Below are 24,554 nucleotides of genomic sequence, written 5' to 3'. Positions count from 1 at the left end.
GTCGACAGAGCAGTCGCCCCGTTACTGTCCTCCATGGGAGGGAGGATGCAAGCACTAAGTCAGAAACTCAAGCACTAGCCAATGCCACGAAGGTGAGAGGAACCAAGCCATTCTGTCCATTCTGCAACAATGAGACTCATTATCTTAGCAAGTGCACCGCCGTTTCCAAGCTCACCAAAGATCAGTTGACAGAATGGATTAAGACCAACAGGAGATGTTGGCGTTGCGCCCGGTCTCATCAAGCAGCCCAGTGCAACTTGAAGAAGACCTGTAACCTCTGCCAAGGTAGACACCTCCAGGTCCTGCACGAAGTCAACATGAGGCCAGCCAAAGTACCAGCCACACCCATAATGGGAGAGAGCCACACTACGAGGGCTACAACTGAGGTGCTGTACCTAGACCGACCCACAGATGGCAGCAGAGTACTCTTGAAAGTCGTCAAAGTCTACCTTCATTATGCTGATCGTACACTGAGCACCTATGCTATATTGGATGACGGTTCTGAGAGAACCATGTTGTTGCCAGAGGCCGCAGAGAAGTTGGGCGTACAAGGGACTCCAGAAGACATCCCGCTTCGTACTATCCGACAAGAGGTCCAGGTGCTACGAGGTGCATCAGTCTCATTCTCCATTTCCTCCCCTGCTAAAACGAAGAAGAGGTTCAAGATCACGGCTGCCTTCACCTCAGCCCAGATCGGACTAGCTAGTCACAACTACCCGATGCAGCAGCTCAGGAAGAAATATAAGCATCTGATTGGCCTTCCCTTACCAAACATCACCGATGTGACACCTCTACTTCTCATTGGGAGTGATCATCCTCACCTCATCACCCCCACTGAACCCGTCAGGTTGGGACCTCCAGGAGGACCTGCAGCTGTCTGCACTAGACTGGGCTGGACGTTACAGGGCCCAGCAGGTGCAGTCTGCCACCTTGCACAACCACAGCAGTGCTTATTGACGACACTAGCCCCTTCGGCGAAAGAGTTGATGAGGCACGTTGAGAGACTATGGCAGGTCGATACGATCCCCTTCAGAAGTGAGAAACTGGTTACTCGCTCAAAGCAAGACCATGAGGCCATTACTATGCTTGAGAACAAGACTACAAGAGTAAATGTTGACGGCGTACTCCGATATGCCCCGCCGCTGCTCCGCCAGAAAACCATGCCACTTCTTCACTCTACCAAAGAGTCTGTTATGCCCATCTTGCGGAGTGTGGAACGTCGGCTGGCCAAGGACTCGGTCCAAGCTGCTGCCTACAAAGAGGAGATGGAGAAACTGATCAGGGCTGGCTCAGTCATCAAGTGTAGCTCTGAAATCCCGGATGATGGAGGACAGGAAGCATGGTACATCCCCCATCATATGGTGCGCCACAATGGAAAAAACAGACTGGTTTTCAACTGTTCCCACCAGTATCAAGGTCACAGCCTAAATGATTACCTGCTTCCTGGGCCGACACTCGGAGCGTCACTTCTAGGCGTTCTTCTGCGCTTCCGTGAGCATGCAGTAGCCATCAGCGGTGACATCAAAGGCATGTTTCACCAGGTCCGACTCCTCCCCGAAGATCGCGCCCTCCTCAGGTTTGTCTGGCGGGATTTCAGTCAAGGGGAGCCACCTGCGGTGTACGAGTGGCAGGTGTTACCATTCGGAACAACATGCAGCCCCTGTTGTGCCACATTCGCCTTACAGCGACACGTCTACGATAACAGCCAGCCAGAGGAGGATGTGAGGATCTCCATTGAAAGGAATTTCTATGTGGACAACTGTCTCCAAAGTATCCCGACCGTTGCAGAGGGGAAGCAACTGGTAGACAAATTACGAGCCCTCCTAGCTTCAGCTGGTTTTGAGCTGCGTCAGTGGGCCAGCAATGAACCCGAAGTCATAAGTCACCTCCCAGAAGAAAGTCGCTCAGCTAGCGTGGAGCTATGGCTAGCACAGCACAAGACAGATGCTCCTGAGTCCACTCTAGGGCTAAGATGGCTCTTCCACACTGATGTACTTGGTTACAAGCATCGTCCAGTGGAGTATGGCATTCCAACAATGCGCAACATTTATAAAGTCTTGGCCAGTCAGTATGATCCTTTGGGATTCATCTTACCCTACACAACCCGGGCTAAGATCCTAGTCCGGCACCTCTGGGACAAGCACCGTGGATGGGATGATCCACTTCTGCCGCAGGGGCTCCTGCAGAAGTGGAAAGTCTGGGAGGAAGAATTACAAATCCTGCCACAAGTTACCCTGCCTCGACCATACTTGCCCAAGGATGTGGATCCCTGTGGTCTTAACCAAGAAATGCATGTTTTCTGCGACTCCTCTGAAGAAGCTTACGGTTCGGTGGCGTACCTCCGGTCCACTGATAAGTATGGCCAGGTGCATTTGTCATTCCTGATGGCTCGCTCCAGAGTGGCGCCCAAGCGATCTCATTCAATGCCACGTCTGGAACTTTGTGCAGCCCTCACTGGGGCCCAGCTAGTACAGATGCTAAAGAGAGAACTTACTATTGACATCAAACGGATAATTCTGTGGTCCGATTCCACAACTGTCCTGACCTGGCTGAAGTCCGAAACATGCCGATTCAAGGTCTTCGTCGGCACCCGCGTGGCAGAAATTCAGGAGCTGACCAGTGGGCATGTCTGGAGATATGTCGATTCAGCAAGGAACCCCGCGGATGATGTGACCCGAGGCAAACATTTGAGAGAGCTGGTGGAGCCCAATCGCTGGAGTCAAGGCCCCTCCTTTCTCCTCCAGAGTCCCGATACCTGGCCAGAAGATCCTTCTCTTGACCAAGTGCCAGACACCTCCGAGCTACGTAAGTCGGTCTTCTGTGGAGTCACCACAGTGACCTCATGTCAACACACCTTGGATTTAGAGCAGTTCAGCTCTTGGAAGGATCTGTTGGAGGCAACAACGCAGGAACTGCACGGGGCGGCCAGCTCCGATGGTCCTCCTGCTGCAGAAGAATACCGCCAGGCTGAGAAGGTGCTTCTCCAGAGAGCTCAAATGGAGAGTTTCCCCCAAGAGTACAGCTTACTGAAAAGGGGCAGGGTGGTCCCGAGAAACAGTCGACTTATCACTCTATCGCCTGAGCTAGATGATGATGGAGATCTCATCCGAGTCGGAGGAAGACTCCGTCGAGCAGAGGATTTGGAACCTGGAACCCTTCACCCAGTTGTCCTCGACCCGCACCATAGAGTGACCAAACTACTGATCCAGGACTTCGACAACCGACTTCACCACCCAGGCCCTGAACGGGTGTTTGCTGAGCTGCGACGCTCTTTCTGGGTTCTTCGTGGGCATGAAGCGGTCCGGCGCCACCAGCATAGTTGCTTTGATTGCCGACGATTGAGAGCTAGGCCAGTTGTCCCGCGAATGGCGGACCTCCCAGTAGCTCGGCTTCGCTTATTCAAACCTGCTTTCTATTCGACAGGGATGGATTGCTTTGGACCTTTTGAAATCAAGGTGGGCCGCCGTCGAGAAAAAAGATGGGGAATCATCTTCAAATGCCTCACCACCCGAGCAGTCCACTTGGACCTGCTGACTGCCATGGACACAGACTCCTTTCTGATGGCTCTTCGTCGGTTCAGTGCTCGCCGGGGGACACCCGCAGAACTGTTGTCTGACCAAGGGACGAATTTCAAGGGAGGAGAAAAGGAACTACAGAAGGCTTTCGCTGAAATCTCACCTGCACTACAAGAGCACCTTGCACCTCAAAAAATTGCCTTCCGATTCAACCCCCCAGCTTCGCCCCACTTTGGAGGAGTGTGGGAGCGCGAGATACGCTCAGTCAAAGTTGCCCTCTCTGCCACAGTTGGTGCACAACCTGTTGCCGAAGAAGTTCTCCACACAGTGCTGATCGAGGTGGAGAATATTCTTAACAGTAAGCCTCTTGGCTATGTTTCTTCTGATGCCCGCGACCCAGATCCAGTGACGCCCAATGTTCTCCTGATGGGGCGGCCTGATGGCTCACTACCTCAGGTCGTCTATCCAGAAACCGAGCTTCTCAGCCGCCGCCGCTGGAAGCATACACAAGTCCTAGCTGATCACTTCTGGGCTCGTTTCATCAAGCTCTACGTGCCAAGTTTTCAGACTCGTCAGAAGTGGCAGGCCACATCAACGGACCTCACTCAGGACTCTGTGGTGATGATTGCCGATCCTCAACTTCCCCGAGCCTTGTGGCCCATTGGGACTGTAACTAAGACTCATCCAAGTCCTGACGGACGTATCCGGTCCGCCGACGTGAAAGTGAAAGGAAGGGTTTATACCCGGCCTGTTGCTAGGCTGGTGGTCCTCCCTATGCTTCCTACAGAGAATGAAGAAGACAACGCTACTGCTGCTGTTCCACCATAGACTTTGAGCCTTTTATTGATGTGCAAATGTATTACATACATTTGGGGGCGGCTGTAGAAAAGACTATAATGTAATCTATTCCTCGGGTCTGATACGTTCAATATTGTTAACCTCGTAACGTACACTAATACTAATTTGCATAATTTGTCGTCTCTATTCATTGGATGGTAAGTTCACGTGACATAGCTTGTCCTCGCGCTCGTGCGTGTGGACGTTTACCGCAGTCAGTCTTCGCCAGCAGCGATAGCAGGAAGTCTGGTGCTCACGTGTGTGCCGTGTCGTGAGTTGGTCCAGTGGTGTGCGTCGATGACTGGTGGGTCTTGTTCTTGTTTCTTGTCCGTGAACTTGTTGCTAGAATTAACCATAGCTTGTTTCTAAGATGTTTGTTACGAGTGCGGGCGGCGTTTCCTCATCCTCGCGTTGCCATGTGGCATTCGTGAGTTGATGTTACGCTGCTAAGCCCGAGACCGGAAGTGTTACCATTTGTTTCACAATAAGAGCGCATACTGTTTCACAATAAGAGCGCATACCGGAAGTCATGTTCTGAATGTCGCTAGCTTAACTGCGCTAATTTAATTTGCTTGTTTAGTGTGAATGCCTTAACCAACGTTTATACATTTGCTTATTGGATTATTTCTGTCTTTCTTTAGGAAACCACACCCACACACCTACTCTCTCCCACTGCGCACATACACCCATAGAAACAGAAACATATATATATGAAGATGGAAGAAATATTGTACTCATTCAACTGAATCAAATAATTTAATTGGAAGTAAATCAAAGAAAGCCAACCCTGGTGTGGACTATTATTTGGAACCTTGCTCTGAGTCGGCCTCAAGTGGTGTTTGGCCAACACCCCGGTGTGAAGACAGCTCGCTCACCTGAACCAGCAAACCATTAGCATTCCTCCCCTACAGAGTGTAATAATTGAATCTCGATTAATTAAACTGCCCTACATATTAACCCCGCCCCTAGCACCCCCCACCCACACACTGTACATGCGGTGCCTATAGAATATACAGTAGTCTGTGTGCGAGGTTGTAGTCACAAGCTGGCGGCCCTGTGACCTCAACAGCCTGCATAGGCGTGAATGGGCTTATCAGCCATCCAGTCATATATTCAGGATAGTGCATGGGCTAATGATGATGGATGGACGGATGGATGGATGACAGACAGTCGGATGGGCAGAAGGATGGATGGACGTGTTGAGACGACTTGACAGACGGATGGATGTCAACGGAACCTACAGTGAGGTCACTCTGACATCGCTTCGCTGGACTTGAGGGACGTCTCGTGTTCTCTGCAGCTGTCAGCGATGTCAACCCCCCACCCGCAATCTTGTCCAGACATTCACAATCGCTGCCAGATCCCGTTGGTAGCGACTTCATTGGAAGCTGGTCCGCAGCCCAGAGTCATCAGTCAGTGGAACAAAGTCACCCCACCACCACCCTCACAACCCGCACTCCCGCGGGTCTGTCCGGTCCGAGCCTTTCATGGACACATAAAAGACCCTCAGAACCAAAGTGAGCCTCTGATTGGCTGGGAAAGATAAGGCATCATCAATCAAGCGCGCACAAACAACGTCAGGATGTGAGCGACTTGAGGCAATAGCAACGGCACTCATCTTACGCTAACACTGCCTGTGTACCAACAGTTCCTTTACACGACAGGCCTTTTCACACTGCACTTAGTTTTCTCGGTGTTGTGGCGCTCGCTCGCTCACACGCACTCGATTCACTTCACTCGCTGCACTCACACACTGCGACTCAGTGCAGGCCTCTTTTCTGTCGGCATCCCCGCAGTGCTAATGGACTCCGACGTGAACTCTGCCTCCCCCTGCTGTCCTCTGGCCGCTTCCCACCCAAGTCTGTCGTCATGGCAACAGGCTCGCCGTAGTGAAGATGACAGGGAACAAGCATCAGGATGCCGTTTGGCCAAAAACGTCGCGGGCAAGCTCGCCTCGTCTCAAGCCTTTGATAGCGACGGGCACTCACTCCACAACATTGTGTGTTTGATGTGCGGTCACTCCACAATGTTTTGTAGCTCCGAGATTACAATCGAGGAGAGTCTGACTTATGAATGCTCCACAACATTGTGTGCATCCTTGTTATAGTGGACTTTGTTGTTGTTGTTTTTGTCCGCAATGTTGTACACATCCATGTTTGTTGCATGGCCACGCCGCAATGTTGTGCACGCCCATGTTTGTTATGTGGTTAGTCCACAATGTGGTGTGCATCAATGTTTACGCCCCAGGAGACTCTGACTTGGTTGTACCACAATGTTATATTGCGTCCACGTTTATGTTATGTGGTCACTCTGCAATGTTATGTACCTGCATGTTTCCAATCGAATAGTCTGACTTGCAGCCACTCCACAACGTAGTGTGCGTCTATATTTGTTACATGCGACTGAAATTTTTCAGCAATGTTATGTACGTATCCATGTTTGTTATGTGCTCTCCCACAATGTTCTGTAAATCAGTGATTGTTTAAATACATACAGATGTGGTAGCGCCGCAATATTGTGCAAGTCAGTTTGTTTGAGTGGATTCAGTGTTTTGTACGTCCATGTTCCAGTCTATGTGGTTGGTCCGCAATGTGGTGCATAGTTACGCTCCAGTAGACCCTGGCATAAGGTCATTCCACAATGTTGTGCATGTCCAAGTTCGTGTGGTCAGTCCACAATGTTGCGTGCATCCATGTTCTAGGATGACGCTTAGTAGATTCACATTGTTGTGTGCATCCATGTTAACGACTCTTAATGTGTGGTCTTCTTTCCACAATGTTGTGTCTGTTTATGTTCCTGACAGGATGCTGACATAGAAGTTCCGTAATGCGTGCGTCCATGTTTATGCTACGTTATGTGCTTCCACATGTTGTTTGCTTCCGTTCTTATGTTTGGGAAGAACTGTGTGTGGGCACTCCACAATGTTGTGCGTCCCATGTTTATGTTCCAGGAAGCTGATGCAGCTCCGCGATTTGGTTTCCACTTTTTAAAAAAAAAATTTTTATGTCAATCGTAATATACCAGTAAAATAGTTAAATATCGTTCCAAAAAATGTGTGAGGCACCTCCCCCTTGTCTAGCATCGAGTAAATAAACTCTCCCAGTGACTATTTACTCTGTTTGTGGGCGTTGAGGATCCGGAGCCAAGAAGCCCAACGGCCAAGTCCTTAAAGAGCCAGCTTGTGCCAAGGTCATTAATTACCCCTTTTAACACTTGACAAGTCAAGTAAACCTTCTTCCGTGGACTTTTCTGGACTGTCAACTAGCTCAAGTACTTTGCATGGACGCCACAGGACGCTAATAGTGAGAGCACCACCCAGAAAACATCAACCTTTTAGTACTCGTGGCATCGCTAGACCCTTTCACAAACAATTTGGGCAAAACTGGCGCTTCAGAGATGAAAGTTTGTGAGTGTCAGGTTTGAAACTTATAGATCCTAGAAAGTGAAGTAAGAGATTGGTTTCTAATTACATTATACATTTAGGAAAGTCAATGTTTTAAAAAAAAATGTGCAAGGACTGAGAAATAACTTTTTCTACCATTTCAAAAAATGTTTTTGAATACACTTAATGCCAGGTAAAATTGTATCCGATTATGCGATTAATTGAATTAATGAATGAATGGCATTGTCAACGGAATAATCAATTCTAAAAATGTTTGATAGTGACAGCCCTACTTCGTTTACATCCGAGCTATTGCCAAGGGTAGTTATCTAACTTGCACCAAATATGCATCTTCCTTTTTGCCGATTCACTGGCTTGGCAGTATCAGTATGCATTTTCGTCGACTAATGAAGACAAGATGAAAATGTACTTCGCATAATAAAAACTGGACTAAAATTTATGGACATTTTAGTTCATGAACAAAAAATAGACGAAAATTATCTGATTTTGTAAAAATCACATGGGACAGACAGGACGTGTATTCATGGGGAAAGGTTAAAAAAAATAAAATAAAAAATTATAGTTATAACGTAACATTAATCCAACAGCTATAATGTTCCAACAACAATGTTAACGCGACCGCTAACTAATGCTGGCTTATTTACTAGCTTGTAACATGGAGTCAAAGTAGTCACTGTAATTGTGTGTCAAGTTGTTTTTCATTAAAAAGATGAGATAATTTGATGTGAAATAGTTTTAGCTCTGAAATATTCAACATAATCTGCTGACAAAAAAAAAGAAAAAAAGCGAAGGGGTAAAAACCATTACGCTGACTAAAACTAGCCTTTTTTCTTGACTGAACTAAATGAATAAAAAGTATGTTTTCTTGGACTAAAGTAAAGACTAAAATGCAAGATTAATAAAATGGACTAAATAAAATAATAATAAAATGGGCTAAATAAAATTGTGATAAGGTTGACTATGATAAAAACTAATAAGCGTGATTGAAACTTCCATTTGCTTCGGAAGTCGGAATTCGGAAGTGGGATGACGTCACTCCCGAGTTACCGGTGTTCCAGTTTACAAGTCGAAAAACAACATGGCGACCACCACGAAAGCCGTTCTTTCCCTCGCTTTATCCGAATATAAACAACTTCTAGACACATACGCGGTCCTTCTGCATTCAAACTGATGGAATTTTAAAATGGCGGATAAAATTAGCACTAGTGGCCGCATGAGTGCGCCTCGTTGTCGGACATTATTAGCGTTACAAAGCTAGCAGCTAGCTACTTCTTCTTTCTTTGCTTGGATACCCTGTGGCTCTTTGCTGCCTCTTGCAAGCCAGTGTTGGTACTGCAGCGTCAGACTTGAGCTTCTGCTAAGGTCGCAGTCCTGCATGTTTTAGAGGTTTCTCTCCTCAAACACAGCAGTATCATATAATTGAGGATCATTACCGGGTTTCTGCAGAGCTTGCTGATGAATCAGGTGTGTTTGAGGAGGGAAACCTCTAAAACATGCAGGACTGCGGCCCTCGAGGATCGGAGCTTGAGACCTGTGTGCTAGTGTCTCTCATGGAAGCGTTGTCAACACTCGGTGGCGTTCGTGATCTGCTGCTCACTAAAAGCTACATTACCGCCCACAATAAATACCCCATGAGTGTAAGTGTGTGTGTAAACCCAGTTGTTTATCTGGTTGTGTCAACGACGACGTCCGAGGGTGGATTCACGGTGGTTAGATGTAAACATGCCACTCTAATAGATTTTGGCTAAATGAATTCTTTGTACGCCTCCTCAATGTGACCTAGTGTGACAAAAAACAAACATCAATGCACCTTTTACACACAGATAGACACCTATATATCCCCCCACCCCACCCCACCCCTTCTTTTTACATGGGGCCATCCATCGCCGCAAATCGTTGTCGGGATTTGTGTCGCAAACGTCCCCTCCTCAAGAAAATTAATTTTAGTGCATCAAAAAAGAATGCTATTCATTTTTCCAATGTGGCTCTTGCCACTATGCTAGCCGTGTGGATCCGCTGCTTTCCACGTTTTGGCGACCGAGCGGGATGATTTTTGCCGGCCAAGCCCCCAAATTACGGCATTGGGAGTCAGACTGAGCGACTCCTGCTTTTGCAATTACTCTGCGGCCTGGATGCGCCCGGGCCAAAGAGCAGGAGGCGGAACACTATAGTGGTGCGAATGTGTCAAACATGGAGGAAGGAGGGGCTTGGAATGATGTTTTGAAGAGAAAGTTGCTGCTTGATCCCTTCCAGGTCTTTGGAACAGTTTCTGAGCGCAATCATCAAGTTGTGGGCTCGGGCCATTGTGGTGCGATGCCGCCATCTAGTGGTTGTTATGCGCAATACAAGCAGACTAGCACATGCGCTTACAGCAAGAAGGCTGTAGGAGGCAGTGTTGACCCGCAAATAAGCTCCACGGACAAATAAGTAAAACACGCCAAAGGAAAAAAAGACTAGACTCTATTTATTTTCTAGCTTTTGCCATTCTTTAGTAATCAGCAAAAGAAAATGGTTGGTTTCACTCAACGCAACAATTTACGATTAAAAAACAGCTAAAAAGTACTTTTTGTTCAATGTAACGTCAGACATAACAGTCCCTTTGACATTTTTTTTCTTTTCTTTTGCAACACTTCACCTCTAATTTAAACAATATTTAGAACGGGCTTTCGTAGGTAAAATAATCATCCTAATTTCTAATTCCTGATTGCAAAAGGTTCACAAGCGGACACCCGATACTGCAAAATCAAAAGGCTGAAGATAAATAAGATTAATGACCCCCCAGAGTGGAAATTCTCATTCAGGTGTTACAGCAGTACACACACAGAAGATTGTTTAAAACATAAAAAATTAAAATACATAAATAAATAAAAAACACTTCAAAACATTGCTTATTTTTTATTTTAGTTTTTTTTTTAAAGCCAAGTTGTGTTGTGTAAAACAACCCAGAAAATTGGTGTCAAATTGATCCAAGTCAGCGGTCCTTTATTTATTTATTTTTTAATTTATTAATTTTTAAATGCAAACTGGTTTATTTTTTACACATTCATTTTAAAAGTGTATCATGTGAATGACTTGCAAGTTTCTTCTTCTACTTTTTCTTCATCTTTGAACATGTTGGTAATCAAATGAAGATTAGAATAATAATAATAATAATAATAATAATAATAATAATAATAATAATAATAATAATAATAATAATAGATTTATTTTGTATAGCGCTTTTTAAAATACTCAAAGATGCTTAACTCATTCGCTCCCAGCCATTTTCACAGAAGCAATCCCGTTCACTCCCGGCTGGTTTCCTGGATTTTGACTGATTTTGCAAGGCCCACAGAGTTTGTGTTCTATTGCTATAAAAACATGGAACCTACCAAAAGAAAGATTAGCGTCTCCTCTTTCATCAGGAAAAAAAAAAAGTATATTTCTATCCGTTTCCGTTTTACAGCAATTAGCATTAGAATATAGCTAAGTTTCATCAATTTTCACAAATCTATTTAGAATTGTGAGTAATTGAGCTTGTTTTGAACATGGCCCTGTTTGATCTCCTTTGCTCTGGTGGCACCTGCTGACCGTTTGTGTAATAACTACGATTTCTGCAACCGTTCTTTACAGTTGAGAGGCTGCATCAAAGCCTTCTGTATGCTCTAGCATAAAAAAAAAACAAATGAAAAAAAACCCGTATAAACTATTTTATGTCTGGATGAGTGAAGGATGTCGGCTGCGTTCAACACGACAATGTTTGCATAAAACATTTTTTACATTAACATCTACTTAAACATATATATTTAAATGGATTATTATGTAAATTATATTTGCATGATTGAAAAAAAAGTCTACAATAAGATATCAACTATTACTTTAAGAGTTTGTTTTTTAATTACTTGCGTTTGGGGGGGGGATAATGCCATTTTCAAATTTGTGGATCCAAATATAAACATAATCATTTAAATCCAACACATTATTGAAAAAAATATTTTTTTAATTGTTAGTTTTAAGGTCTTTTTTAATTGTTAGTTTTAAGGTCTTTTTTCTTTACAATTTTTGCCATTGTCATTATTTTGTTGAAACTAGATTCAAGACATGATTAATTACGTTATAATCAAATTAAGTTTCTTTTAATTTTCTCCCTTTTTAATTGGAATTTTCTATTATGTAGAAATAAATCTAAACGAATAGACCCAATGCATGATTTTTTTCCTTTAAATATATATATATATATATATATATATATATATATATATATATATATATATATATATATATATATATCCATCCATTTTATGAACCACTTACTCCTCACAAGGGCCGCAGGGTAGGAAAAAAAAATATTTCGATTTATTTATTTTTTTACAAAAAAACTGAGTTTGTCGAGTCTAAAAAAATAAACTTTTTAAAATAATGCCATTTTCAAATGTGTGCAGCCAAATATAAACATAATTACATAAATCAATGCATGACTGAAAAAAAAATACAATTGTATTATTTTTTTTTAATTGTTAATTTTAAGACTTTTTGTTTTGCCATTGTCATAATTTTGTTGAATCTAAACATAATCATAGATTCAAGACTTGATTTAAAAAATGTTAGTATCTACTTTTTAAGTTTCTTTTAATTTTCTCCTTTTTTATTGGCATGTTGAAATCTAAATAATAGACCCAAGGCATGACTTTTTTTAAGTTTAGAAAAATATTATATAAAATTGTATTTTTGTTTTAAAAATAATTACAAAAAAACTTTACGAGTTTGTTGAGTCCAAGTGAGTCTCAAGCCGAGTGAAAGCAAAGCTGTCAGTTGTTTCCCTGCGGGAGGTTCGACTCCAGAAATGACCCTCGGGAGACACTGCGCCGTCTGGGCCACGCCCCCCTCACGTCGTGATTGGCTGTCGAGCTTTTTTGCCGTCAGGAGCGTCAATACAATTCAAAGAAGTTTTGCACGACGCCTGACACTTGTTGCGAGAACCGGAGAAAAAAAAAAAAGCGGACGAACGACTTTCTTCCGGACCGACTCGGAGGGCTTCCCCGCCGGGAGTGATGATCGACCCCGAGTCCCACCACCAGAGCCAGCATCACTCCTCCGCACCCAAAGGCGCGGACATGGCCGTGTACTGCGACCCCCTGAGCGGCATGTACCACCACCACCACCATCATCACCATCACCAACAGCAGCCGCCGCCGCCGCCTCAGACCCTCCAACCCCCCGCTCACCGAACCGCCGGCTTCGGCCTGGGCGAGTACGCCTCCCCGCCCAGCCCGTACCTGTGGGGCGTCAACCCGGCTCCGGCGGCGGCAGCGGCTGCGGCGACGGCGCCTTACCTGCACGCCGGCAGCCCCTCCGCCCCCTTCGGCCCGCCCCCGTACGGTTCCCCGCGGACCCCCGCCTTCCTGGCCGGCGGCTCGTCGGCCTTCGGCGGCCCGGAGCTGGGCTGGCTGTCGGTGGCCAGCCAGGAGGAGCTGCTGAAGCTGGTGCGGCCGCCCTACTCGTACTCGGCGCTGATCGCCATGGCCATCCAGAACGCGCGCGACAAGAAGCTGACGCTGAGCCAGATCTACGCGTACGTGGCCGACAACTTCCCCTTCTACAAGAAGAGCAAGGCCGGCTGGCAGAACTCCATCCGCCACAACCTGTCGCTCAACGACTGCTTCAAGAAGGTGCCGCGCGACGAGGACGACCCCGGTACGTGAACGCAACATCCACCGGCGCCGACGCCGCTTCACAGACTCACAAAAAACAGGAAATTTCCACTTTTAGAACGTAACATCATTTTTTTTTTTTTTTTTAAACCTAGTGAGCCAGTGTTGAGTGAAAATCCGCGATCAAGAGCCTTAAATTCACCTCCACACATTCACACGTATTATAAAATGCATTTTATGTTTGTTTGTTTATTGAACATATAAACATAAACAATTAGCAGAAGAAAACATTTAAAAGAAATTTAACAGAAAGAAGAAACTGATGCAATCTTTGGTGACAGTTTACATGTTCAAAGGGAGTAGGAAGAAGTTAAAAACTTATCCTAACCCTTATTCTTTGTATCTTTGACTTATTTCATTATTGATACAATTGCAATAAAAGAAAAATGTGCAATCTTGCTCCTGTAACTGCACTTTGACAAATAAGTACATTTGCCAATAGCGTATGTACATTAAATTCACAGGCATACACAATAATAATACATCCTCATACTCACATATACAATTTTCATTACACTCATTCATACTGGTACATCGAAAAAAAAATGTACATTTCTACAATTTTACTAGCTCATGTTTGATTTAAATAATGCTCTTGGACTTTGCTTTTAAACATTTTTTTTTTAAACTCAACAAGTGACTTGCATCTTTTCAGGTCAGCATCAAAGTTATTCCACAAATTAACACCTCTTACAGAAACACACCTTTGCTTAATAATTGATGATTATTATTATTATAATGATTATTTGTTAGACACTTGTACCCCTTGTGTCATAAGGACTCTAATTTCAAATAATTGAGTACTGTGGCAGAGCAGATTGTTGTAATAAGCATTATACATATGCAAAACAAAATGTTGACGATTGAAAGGAGTTTGCTGCCATATTAGAAGAATAATTCCGTGTCATATTATGTGACATATTCCATGTTTTATCAATACAAATTTGACATTTTAACGTGATATCATTTCACGTTTTAACGTGATAAGGTTTCATGTTTGAATGTGTTAAGTTTTGTGTTTTAACATCAATTTCCTGTGTGCAATATGTTATCACGCCATGTTGTGACACGACTTCGACATTATAACACGACAAATTTGACGTTTCAACACAAGTTTTCATGTGATCAATTTCACATTATGTGCTCAATTTCATATTCATAAACTTGAAGTTATCGCATCAAAATGTGATGTTTTGCATTTTTCCCCAAATAAATTTAAACGTAAAATGAAATGTTCAAGATAAATTGTATATAAAATCACAAAAGTATTGCGGTCACACCAGACGGGGGAAGGAAAAAAAACAAACAAACAAAAAAAAAAGAAATCAGTATATGAGTATCACATTAGAATGTATAGTAAACTTTGTTTAACACTAAATTTCAGATTATAAGGTGATAGTGTGAAATTTATTACAGTATGTGATAAAGTTCACTTTACAACAAATTTCACATTATAGCATGAATAAATTTCACATTGGGGCAGTTTTACATTATAATGTGATTAGACTTCTTTAATGTGATCATTTTCACATTCAAATGTCAATTTCATGTGGTAAGGTTCACATTTTACAGTGATAATTTATCACCGTAAAATGTGCTACGTTTGGCTTCTGCATTGGGCAGAACAAAAAAGAAAAGCAATTCCTTCCAGTTTAGGTCACTGGCAGATGTTTTTTTTTTTTTTATATATATTTATTTTTTTTATTTTTTTATAGTATTATAGAAGAACAACTTTGTTACATATCTTGCAACATTGGTTTCTAAGTCACAAAAAGGACCAGTGACCTGAACCAGAGCGAACAATGTTTTAGTGTTTTTGTTTTTTGTTTTTCCCTGATGTGAAAGCAACACAGAAAATGTCATCCTTTTTATTATAAACGGCGATCCGAGTTCATTTGCGTAAGTTACATTCCACAAAATGGGAAAATCAATACAAGACTTTTATAGTTTAAGCATTAAAATACCCCTCAAACTTATTGTAATATTGTTTTGTACATTTATTTGTTTACATTTGAAGACTTAATCAGTCAGTTGAATTAACAACGATTAAACTGTGTACATCAAAGCTTGTTGTATCATAAATAAGACAAGATCATTCTTTCTCGATCCTCAGAGGACAAACTGAGACATTACAGCTGCATTGATTAAAAATACAAGATCAATAAATAGAATGAAAACACACAGTGGTAAGCAAATATACTCATACGCTATACACGTACTTTTTTGAATGATTAAGTGGCAAAAAAGAGCAGCACTACACCACATTACATGTTTTCTTTAAAATATAAATAATAAAAAAAAAGAAGAGGTGTGTCACAGAGCACTTCTCATAGATTTACAACAAACAGGTGGTTTGTAGATGCATATTGCAAATGAAATAAGAAGCCATGACTAGAATTAAAAACACAAACTGGACTTCACACAAAAAAGCACATAATTGAAAAGCAGTCTTAAATATTTTTAGAAAATCTAATATTTATGCATATACACACACACACACATCTATTAAAATACATTATTTTGAATCGCTTGAGATAGTTAATCATCACGTGGCCTGTTACATGACATCATTCTGTGTAGGGCTGCACAATCGAAAAAATATCAATATCGTGATATTGCCCCATGCAATATGCATATAGCAAAGATTTTTATGCTTTTATCTGAATTTGACCAGTCATCCGCTAACTAAAATGTGAACCGCCATCAAATAGTTGAACTTTATTGAGATATAATTACAATTAATGAAGTAAGAATATATCGAGTTTACTTATTTTGTTGCTTGAAAAATGTAATTCTTTCATTAGATCATAAAAATGTAAATTCCTTAGGTATATGTGAAATTTCGCAATAATATCGATATCGCTATATTCAGCAACTATATCGCATACCGCATGATATTCCAATATCGCACAGCCCTAATAATTAAAAAAGTATGAATACATCCGCAAACAGCACAACTTTGCGCAGCTAAAATTGCAAGACTGATTGATTGATTGTCAGTCATAGAGTGTTGTAGGAAGAAAATGGCTGACAGACTCATCGAATGAAACTCATGACAAAATGTGAATGTTTACATTTCAGGCAAGGGAAACTATTGGACGTTGGACCCCAACTGCGAGAAAATGTTTGACAACGGAAACTTCCGGCGGAAACGCAAGCGACGGTCCGACCCCGCCTCGGCGCCGGGGGCCACCAAGATGGAGGGCGGCGCGCAGGCCCCCACACCCAAAGCCGCCGACAGCCCGCAGCTCCTGGGCCCGCCCTCGCCCTCGGACATGGACGCGCTGAGCGAGAGCCTCAAGACGCCGTCGCCGTCATCGTGCTTTGGCAACTTCTACAGCAGTATGTCCTCCCTGGGGGGCCCGGCGGCCCACGGGGGGAGACAGGCGGGCCCGCTGGGCCTGCTCAACGAGCTGTCGGGAAGGAACATTAGCGCCCTGCCGGGCCCGTACCACGCCGCCGCCGCCGCCCAGCAGGACTCGGCGGGGTCCGAGCACGGCGGAGGCGAGGGTCTGCACTTCAACCGCGGCGTGTACTACAACGCTTTCGGAGGAGGGGGGCAGGGCGGACAGTTCAACAGCCACTTGTACAACAGCTTCAGCGTCAACAGCCTCATTTACCCCCGAGACGGGGCGGAGCTATAGGGGGACGCTCCGCCCCCTCTCAAAACCAGCCCAGGCTACGTTGGCCAGACACTTGATTAGGTACAAGCAAAACTGGTTGCTAGCTTTATCTAGTGACGCATCATCAACAAGCACTTATCTCTTTTGGTTCATAAATTACATTAAATACACTCGTTTGTCAATTTAGACGTGATTAAGGTACATTTTTTTATGCTCATTTAAAAGAATCTTTTGTTTCTATAACGTGTACACAGTCAGTCTTCTTTTACAAGTTCTGGCTACGGAAAGTTCGGCTAAGACGAGCTTTCGTTAGATACGTTTTGGCTATGTCGAAAAGTAAAGTTCAAAGATGTCGAGCTTTGACGAAATAATGTTTTAATATGTCGAGGGTAAAGTTCAGATATTCAAGTTTTCTGGATAAAAAGCTTTGGCTAAATATAGTTCGGATATGTTGAACTTTGGCTAGATAAAATTCAGACATGTCGAGCTTTGGCTTGTTAAATTTAAGATGGCTAAAGTTGGGAGATGTTGAATTTTGGCTAGATCAAATTCAGATATGTCGCGCTTTGGCCAGATACAGTTCGAATATGTCAAATTTTAGCGAGCTTACGTTCATAGATGTTGAAGTTTGGCTTATAAAGTTCAAAGGTGTCCATCTATGACTAAATAAAGTTTTGTCATGTTGAGCTTTGACTAGATAAAATTCAAGATTGTCAAGTTTCCGCTGGATTAAAGATTTTCTGCTTCGGCTAAATATAGTTAAGATATGTTGAACTTCAGCAAGATAAAGTTTGGATATTACAAATTTTAGCTTGATCAAGTTCAAAGATGTTGAAGTTTGGCTAGATAAAGTTCCAATATGTCGAATTTCGGCTAGATCAAATTCAGAAGTCAAACTTTAGTTGAAGTTCGGATACGTCAAGTTTTAGCAAGCTAATGTTTGGAGATGTTGAGTTTTGGCCAGCTAAATTTGAGATATCTTGATCTTTGGCTCAGTAAATTTCAAATAACGTCAAGCTCTGACTAGATAAAGTTCACATATGTCGAGCGTTAGCTGGAAAAAGTTCAGACATGTCAGGTTATGACGAGATAAAATCCGGCTCTGTTGAGCTTTGACTAGATAAAATTCCGATTGTCAAGTTTCCACTGGATAAAGATTTTGAGCTTCAGCTAAATATAGTTAAGATATGTTGAACTTCAGCAAGATAAAGTTGAGAGATGACAAATTCTGGCTTGATCAAGTTTCAAAAATGTTGAAGTTTGGCTAGATAAGGTTCCGATATGTTGAACTTCGGCTAGATCAAATTCTGATAAGTCAAACTTTGGCTTGTTAAAGTTCGGATATGTCAAGTTTTAGCAAGCTAACGTTCGGAAATTTTGAGTTTTGGCCAGCTAAATTTGCGATATCTTGATCTTTGGCTCAATAAATTCTAAATAATGTCAAGCTCTGATTAGATAAAGTTCACATATGTCGAGCGTTAGCTGGAAAAAGTTCGGACATGTCAGGCAATGACTAGTTGGGCGATGTTAAGCTTTGGCCAGAATTCAAAACGGATATGTCAAGTTTCAGCTAGATTAAAATCAGATATGTCAAAATTTGCCTCAAAAAAGTTCATACAATATGTGTGAAACTTGCGACAAACCACATGGAGTCACACCTCAAATGAAAGGCCACGATGAGGGCTTTCACGATATTTCATTCCGTTCACAATATTCCCTCGTGTGAAGACGCGATGACCAAAAAAACTTCAAACGCCACAGCTTCTTGAACTTGCAAACAGCAGTAACCCCATGGGGCATTTATTTTTTATTTTTTTGCTATGTGGCGGCCAAACGTGTTCGAACCTGCCCAAGTTGCCGTTTATTTTTTTTTTTGGAGCAGGGAGCATGGCTGGATTGGGTGGGGTGGGGGGTATTGGCCGCCTCACGTTACCTCACAGAGACAGGATGTCTACTCTCAGCTTCGCATGCAGTAAACATCACACCTTGTGTTTTTTCTCTCTCTCATTGTTTTGATGGCAACTTTATGACTGAAACAACAGCACTACGCCTCATATGAACAAACAAACAAAAATCTATTTTTTGTAAATTATAGTTTGGAAATATTTATGCTATTTATACGGATAGGCGTTTTTTTCTACTCTAGCATGATAACAGCAGATATGTACGGTATGTACACAAAGTTTTGGCTTTTATGAATACTGTTTTTATTATCAATTACTGCTTGATGGTATTTTTCTCAGGATTCAGTGAGACAATCCAACTTTTCTATTGTTGCCTTTTTTCAGTCTGTACACACGCACACACAGGCAGTTCTAACTGTGATTATTATCAATAAATGTCCTGTTGTCATAACATGCACTTTATAGTCATATTTCATGACTTTTTTTTTTCATATGCCGTTGCTCCCTCATTTGCTTACTGTTTGTGTTGTTCACAATGATCAGATTTTTTTTTTTAACAGCCCATTTAGATGCAGGAAATTGGTATTAAAATGCATCACACAATTAAAATCAGCTTAAATTATGGTTCTAAGTTTAACAACGGTAAAAAAGTAGAATGAAAAAAACTACATGTATTTTATAACTGGAGAAGTATTAAAAAAAAGAAGTATTAAATCTTTAGAAATGCCATTTTATAAATAATGTAAGAACATAATGACTAATTGTTTTACTTAGAAGTGAATACTTGAAGCATGAATCTAAAAATAAAAATACAATAAAACACAAGAAAATGTTTTTTTTAAAAGTTACAAATAATTTGCACTCAGTTGTTGAAACAGTTGCTAAATTAAAGTTAGATTAAAAGTTATTAATTTGACAGATAAGCCATGTGACACTTTATAGGCCTTATAACCAATATATTTTTTAGTAAATACATTTTAAAAAACATTTTTTTTTCTATCTGAATTTAATTTGAAGTGAATACCTGCAGCCAAATCACAGGTGTTGCTGACATTCAAATGTACGACAGAACAGAACCAAACTAGTAAGCATAATTATTTCTGAGTCATTGGCAAAATATTTGTGGCTACGTTGCATTAAATTAAATCTAATTACGAGTCAGCGCTAGGAGTCTAAAATTTAAATAGCATTTAGCACACGTGTCAAGATGCAGTCCTCGAGGGCCGCAGTCCTGCAGGTTTCCAGTCTTCAACACAGCTGATTCATGATCAGCTCATCAGCAAGATCTGCAGAAGCCTGATAACAAGCCTGTTAATTGAAATCAGCTGCACTTCGAGTAGGGAAATCTATAAAACCTGCAGAACTCCGGCCCTCGAGGACCGCAGTTTGCCACCACTGATTTAGCAGGTATAGTGTAGCCTTTCATTTAAGAGGAGTTTATTATGTATTTGTTTACAAATAAAAAAAATTGAAATGAGATTCATTCAAGTAAAACAAGATGCGAATGTCAGCTTAAATGACGTCTGTGCGTTTTTTTATGAATAACACAACAAAATGGAGGCCGCTTCCGGCATAGTCGCGAGCAAAAAAGTTTGGCACGGATCCAGCGAGTTTGTCGCACGTCTTGCTGGACGACGGCGGGGAAACAAAGGCGCTTTTGTCTTTTTTTGTCCCGGCTCCTTCATGCCCGTCCGGCCGTCCTCTCCCGTCCCGTCAATTAGCGGCTTGTGGCTTCTCTGATGTTGCTAGTGTTTGATGCTTAGTGTTAGCCGACAAGGATACACAGAGATACATACAATCCGCACGCTGCAGCTGCGCCTGCCCCGGGACGGGATTTTACCTCCGCCAAGCACAATAGCATAATCGCTCAGTATGTCACTTTTAACGTTAATTTTTTTTTTCTTGCTTCATTTTGTTTTAAATGACTTGCTTATAACTATTTTTTTCAGTCCAAATATTCTCTCAAGTACTCACCGATACCGAATATGACAAATGGGATCGAGGGTGGAAAGCAGTCTGCAAGAGCCCACTCCACAGCAGCCAACTCCGCTTCATCTTTCTGCTATAAAAGTACCAAAAAAAAAATGTCAGGAAAAGCCTACTAAAACATATGAAATTGGTCATGGGGTTAACAGAGGACACTTAAATGGTGGTAGCCATTCACTGTGATTTTGAATGTGATTGGTCGATTCTAAAACACATCCACATCTCAGTTAGGGTTTTTCCTGTTACAAAATTCAGAGGCCGCTAGGGCTGCACGATATTGGAAAAACATGCGATATAGTTGCTGAATATAGCGATATGGATATTATTGAGACATTTAACATGTACCTAAAGAAATTACATTTTTATTATTGAATGAAAGAATTACATTTTTTTTCATGCGGCAAAAAAAATCAAACTCAATGTATTCTTAATTAATTGTAATGACCTCTCGATAATGTTCAACTATAGGATGGCAGTGCACATTTTCGTTAAGTACACTGTGTTCCAACTATGTTTTGCATTTGCATTAGAACGAGGGGCGTGGAAACCAATTAAAAAGAGAGGGTGAGGAGGGGATTTTTTTTTGTCAGAGAGTGCAGTACTGAATTCTATCAGTCGGCACTCCAATTGTGTTGATTGAGCTTAACAGGAACGCATTTTAACTGCAGTTGCAGTGTTGCGCCATGATGGAGGCGCTATATCAACAGCAGTGCACCGGAAAGACCTGAAGAAACAACTGAAGAAGAAACGGCTCTCTCTCTTTTTTTTTTTCTTTTTTTTTTTTTTTTTTGGTAACTTTAATGTACCGAAGAGCAACTGTTGCACACACCCATTTCCTGATTGTGAGGCAGAGGTGGCGCGCACCAGCCATCGATAAAGTAAAAAAAAATAAAAAAAAATAAAAAAAATAAATAAATAAAAAAAAACTATACAGTATATACAATAAACGCTGAACTATATTTACAATTTCATTTTGAACTAGTGGATGAACTTTCAATGATTGTAATTTTTTTTAAAAAAAGGCAAAGATTAATGGCACCTTTGTATTTATCGGTCACCGCTGCGAGTACCACTACCATAAAGGGAAACGTGACTCATTGAACAATTTTCAGCACTGCGAAGTTAATATTTTGTCCAGAATGAATTTGATAACTCATTATTTCTCTTCTATAATTAGTACCTCTAAAAAATAATTTTTCTACTTGCTGTCGACTGAAGATGACATCACCTGTGCTGAGAAAGTAGGTAACGGCCAATCACGGCTCACCTGTTTTCTGGGTTTGGTCAGCTAACTCAGCTATGATTGGTCGTGACTCGTGACTACTTCCTCAGCACAGGTGATGTCATCATCAGTCGATAACAAGTAGAAAATGTACTTTTTAAAGGTACTAATTGTACATGAAAAATAATGAAGTTACCACATTATAATTGTAGACAAAATATGAACATTTTACTGCTGAAAATGGCTTAATGAGTCAAGTATTCCTTTAAAATAAGACTCGTATTGGCACCGATCCCGACACCTGGTATTGGTAGTCACCCAACATAGTCAGGATGATACCACCCCTGCCTCAATTTGAGCCATGAAAAACCCTGCCAGTTATGAGAGGGTGTGCACACTTGTGCAAACACATTGTTTTTGAGACAGTTATTTTGACTTTGAAAATTCAAATGAGTGGTACATTCGTGGTGGAAAAGCTTTTGAAATCATTCATCTCGGTCTCATATTTTTTTTCTCATGCCGCAAACATCTGGCATTTCAACCGGGGTGCGTAGACTTTTTATAAAGTGACCTGTTGACAAATTTTCATGAATAAAATCGGTTTAAATCATGAAATCCTAAACGTCAAATCAGGTCATGGAAGAAATGACGTACGCTTTACAACACGAGCTGCATAAAATAAAGATATTGTTTATGTCCGTTATGTTCTCCAGAAGGTTCCCAGCCTGGCAGCAGTTTTGACTGAATGAGCGAATCGGATGCCAACTTGGCAATTACGGAAGATCCACTGACCCGGGTTTCTGTTTGACCACCTTCCATTGGTCTCGGGACACTGGTGACACCACACCACCCCCAGGGCCCCCCACTACCGCCCACCTTCCTCATTTGGCACCGTCTCCTCCGGGTGACGTTGAAAAGCGCCATTGTGGACGCGGCTGGGAAGCGGCTGGAAATCGGGCTCGGGGCAACATTTTTCGGGGGGCGACGCGTAGGTTGGCGTCCTCGAAAGACCCTCGCCGAAGGTGTCACCTCGTTAGTAGGGGTGTGAATTGCCTAGTACCTGACGATTCGATTCGTATCACGATTCACAGGTCACGATTCGATTCGATACCGATTAATCCCGATACGAATTTATAAGTCGATTGTTGCGATTTTTTTTCATTCAAATTTAGAAAATACTAATCAGTAAGCTTGTAGAGTGTAAGATTTATATGAAAATGTATTATTTATTTATCTGAAATTTCAGTCTTATAGAGGTTGTAATCTGTTTCATGTTTGAACAGCATTAAAATAAAATATTAAGGCTTAATGTTCCGTTCATATAACATTCTTCCATGCTCAAGGTGTGAATCCTAAAAAAAAAAAAAAAAAAAAATCGATTCTGCCGATTATTGAATCGATTCGAGAATCGCGCGATGTAGTATCGCGATATATCGCCGAATCGATTTTTTTTTAACACCCCTATTAATGAGAATCGTATTTTGAAGGGGGCGGGGGGCAGAAAGAGCCAATCTCAAACTATTAAACTATTAAAGTGGCCACTTTGGAGATTTTTTTTTGGGCATGGCTAAAAATGCTAGCATGGACGGTTCTCTGTTAGCTTCAAACAGCATTCATGTTGGAAACATCCTTAATTTTTATTTTTTTTTGAAGATATATACCCAATAGGCTCATCTGTGACTCTAGTGAAGATAAGTGGTTTGTAAAATGAACAAACGAGCGAACTTTACATGCCCATTTGGGGCAAAGACTTCATCAACTCGTCGGCCATTTTAAACATCATAGACAAAGCTAAAAATATTAACAGGATGTTTCTCCGTTAATTCCAACATCATTCCTATGGGAAACACCCATATTTTATATGGGTGTACCTACATTAAAGGCCAATTGCCTACTTTTGGTCAAAGACTTCATCAATTGGGTCAGCTCTTTTGGACATTATAGCTAAGAATGTGAGCAGGATGTTTCTCAATTCACCTGAAAAATAACTCCTATCAAAGCCATTAATGTGTCTCTTTTGGGAGACGTGCACTAACAGCAAAGAGCAAAGCTGCCCAAGTTGGGTCAAAAGGCTTCATTTTTGTGGGAGGGGCAGCCATTTTACAAAATTTCACCTCACACTTTAGCGGGACATCTGTTTGCCTGAAGACTGACTCATGTGAGAAATATTCATGTGTTTTTAATGTACACTTTACTGTACATTAAAGATTAAAAGGCAAGCTGCCCACATTTAGTCAAAAGACGTCATCAATTCGGTCGGCCATTTTGGACAACTTCGGCCCAAAGACTGCACTGACTCGGTCAGCCATTTTGGACAACATGGACAAAGCTAAAAATTACACACTTAGGCTAAAGATGTTCGCGGGACATCTGT

The 24,554-nt window shown here is 41.9% G+C and overlaps 2 protein-coding genes across 6 annotated transcripts in view; one reads left to right on the top strand and one right to left on the bottom strand.

Moving 5' to 3' along the window:
• Window positions 1-24,554, bottom strand: part of LOC144031256 (uncharacterized) — a 43,375-nt gene that overhangs the window by 17,910 nt on the left and 911 nt on the right. For 3 of the 5 annotated variants that reach the window (XR_013287477.1, XR_013287475.1, XM_077538196.1), the window contains exon 2: window positions 20,947-21,034. Coding sequence is in view for 1 of the 5 variants with exons in the window: in XM_077538196.1 (XP_077394322.1) it covers window positions 20,947-21,034 (88 nt within the window). In the remaining 4 variants the exon portion in view is untranslated. Of the gene's footprint in view, window positions 1-20,372; window positions 20,718-20,946; window positions 21,035-24,554 lie in introns of those variants that run through there. The other 2 variants (XR_013287476.1, XR_013287474.1) reach the window with 1 other exon arrangement.
• Window positions 12,639-19,378, top strand: foxi2 (forkhead box I2). Its single transcript, XM_077539933.1, has 2 exons — window positions 12,639-13,428; window positions 16,527-19,378. Exons 1-2 carry the CDS (start codon window positions 12,786-12,788, stop codon window positions 17,087-17,089), a joined length of 1,206 nt encoding a protein of 401 aa, XP_077396059.1. The 5' UTR covers window positions 12,639-12,785; the 3' UTR covers window positions 17,090-19,378.

Source organism: Festucalex cinctus, chromosome 12 (assembly GCF_051991245.1).
Source record: "Festucalex cinctus isolate MCC-2025b chromosome 12, RoL_Fcin_1.0, whole genome shotgun sequence".
NCBI classification, from domain to species: Eukaryota; Metazoa; Chordata; class Actinopteri; order Syngnathiformes; family Syngnathidae; genus Festucalex; species Festucalex cinctus.
Note: the sequence above shows the minus strand (reverse complement) of the source record. Positions and strands in the feature narration are given on the sequence as shown.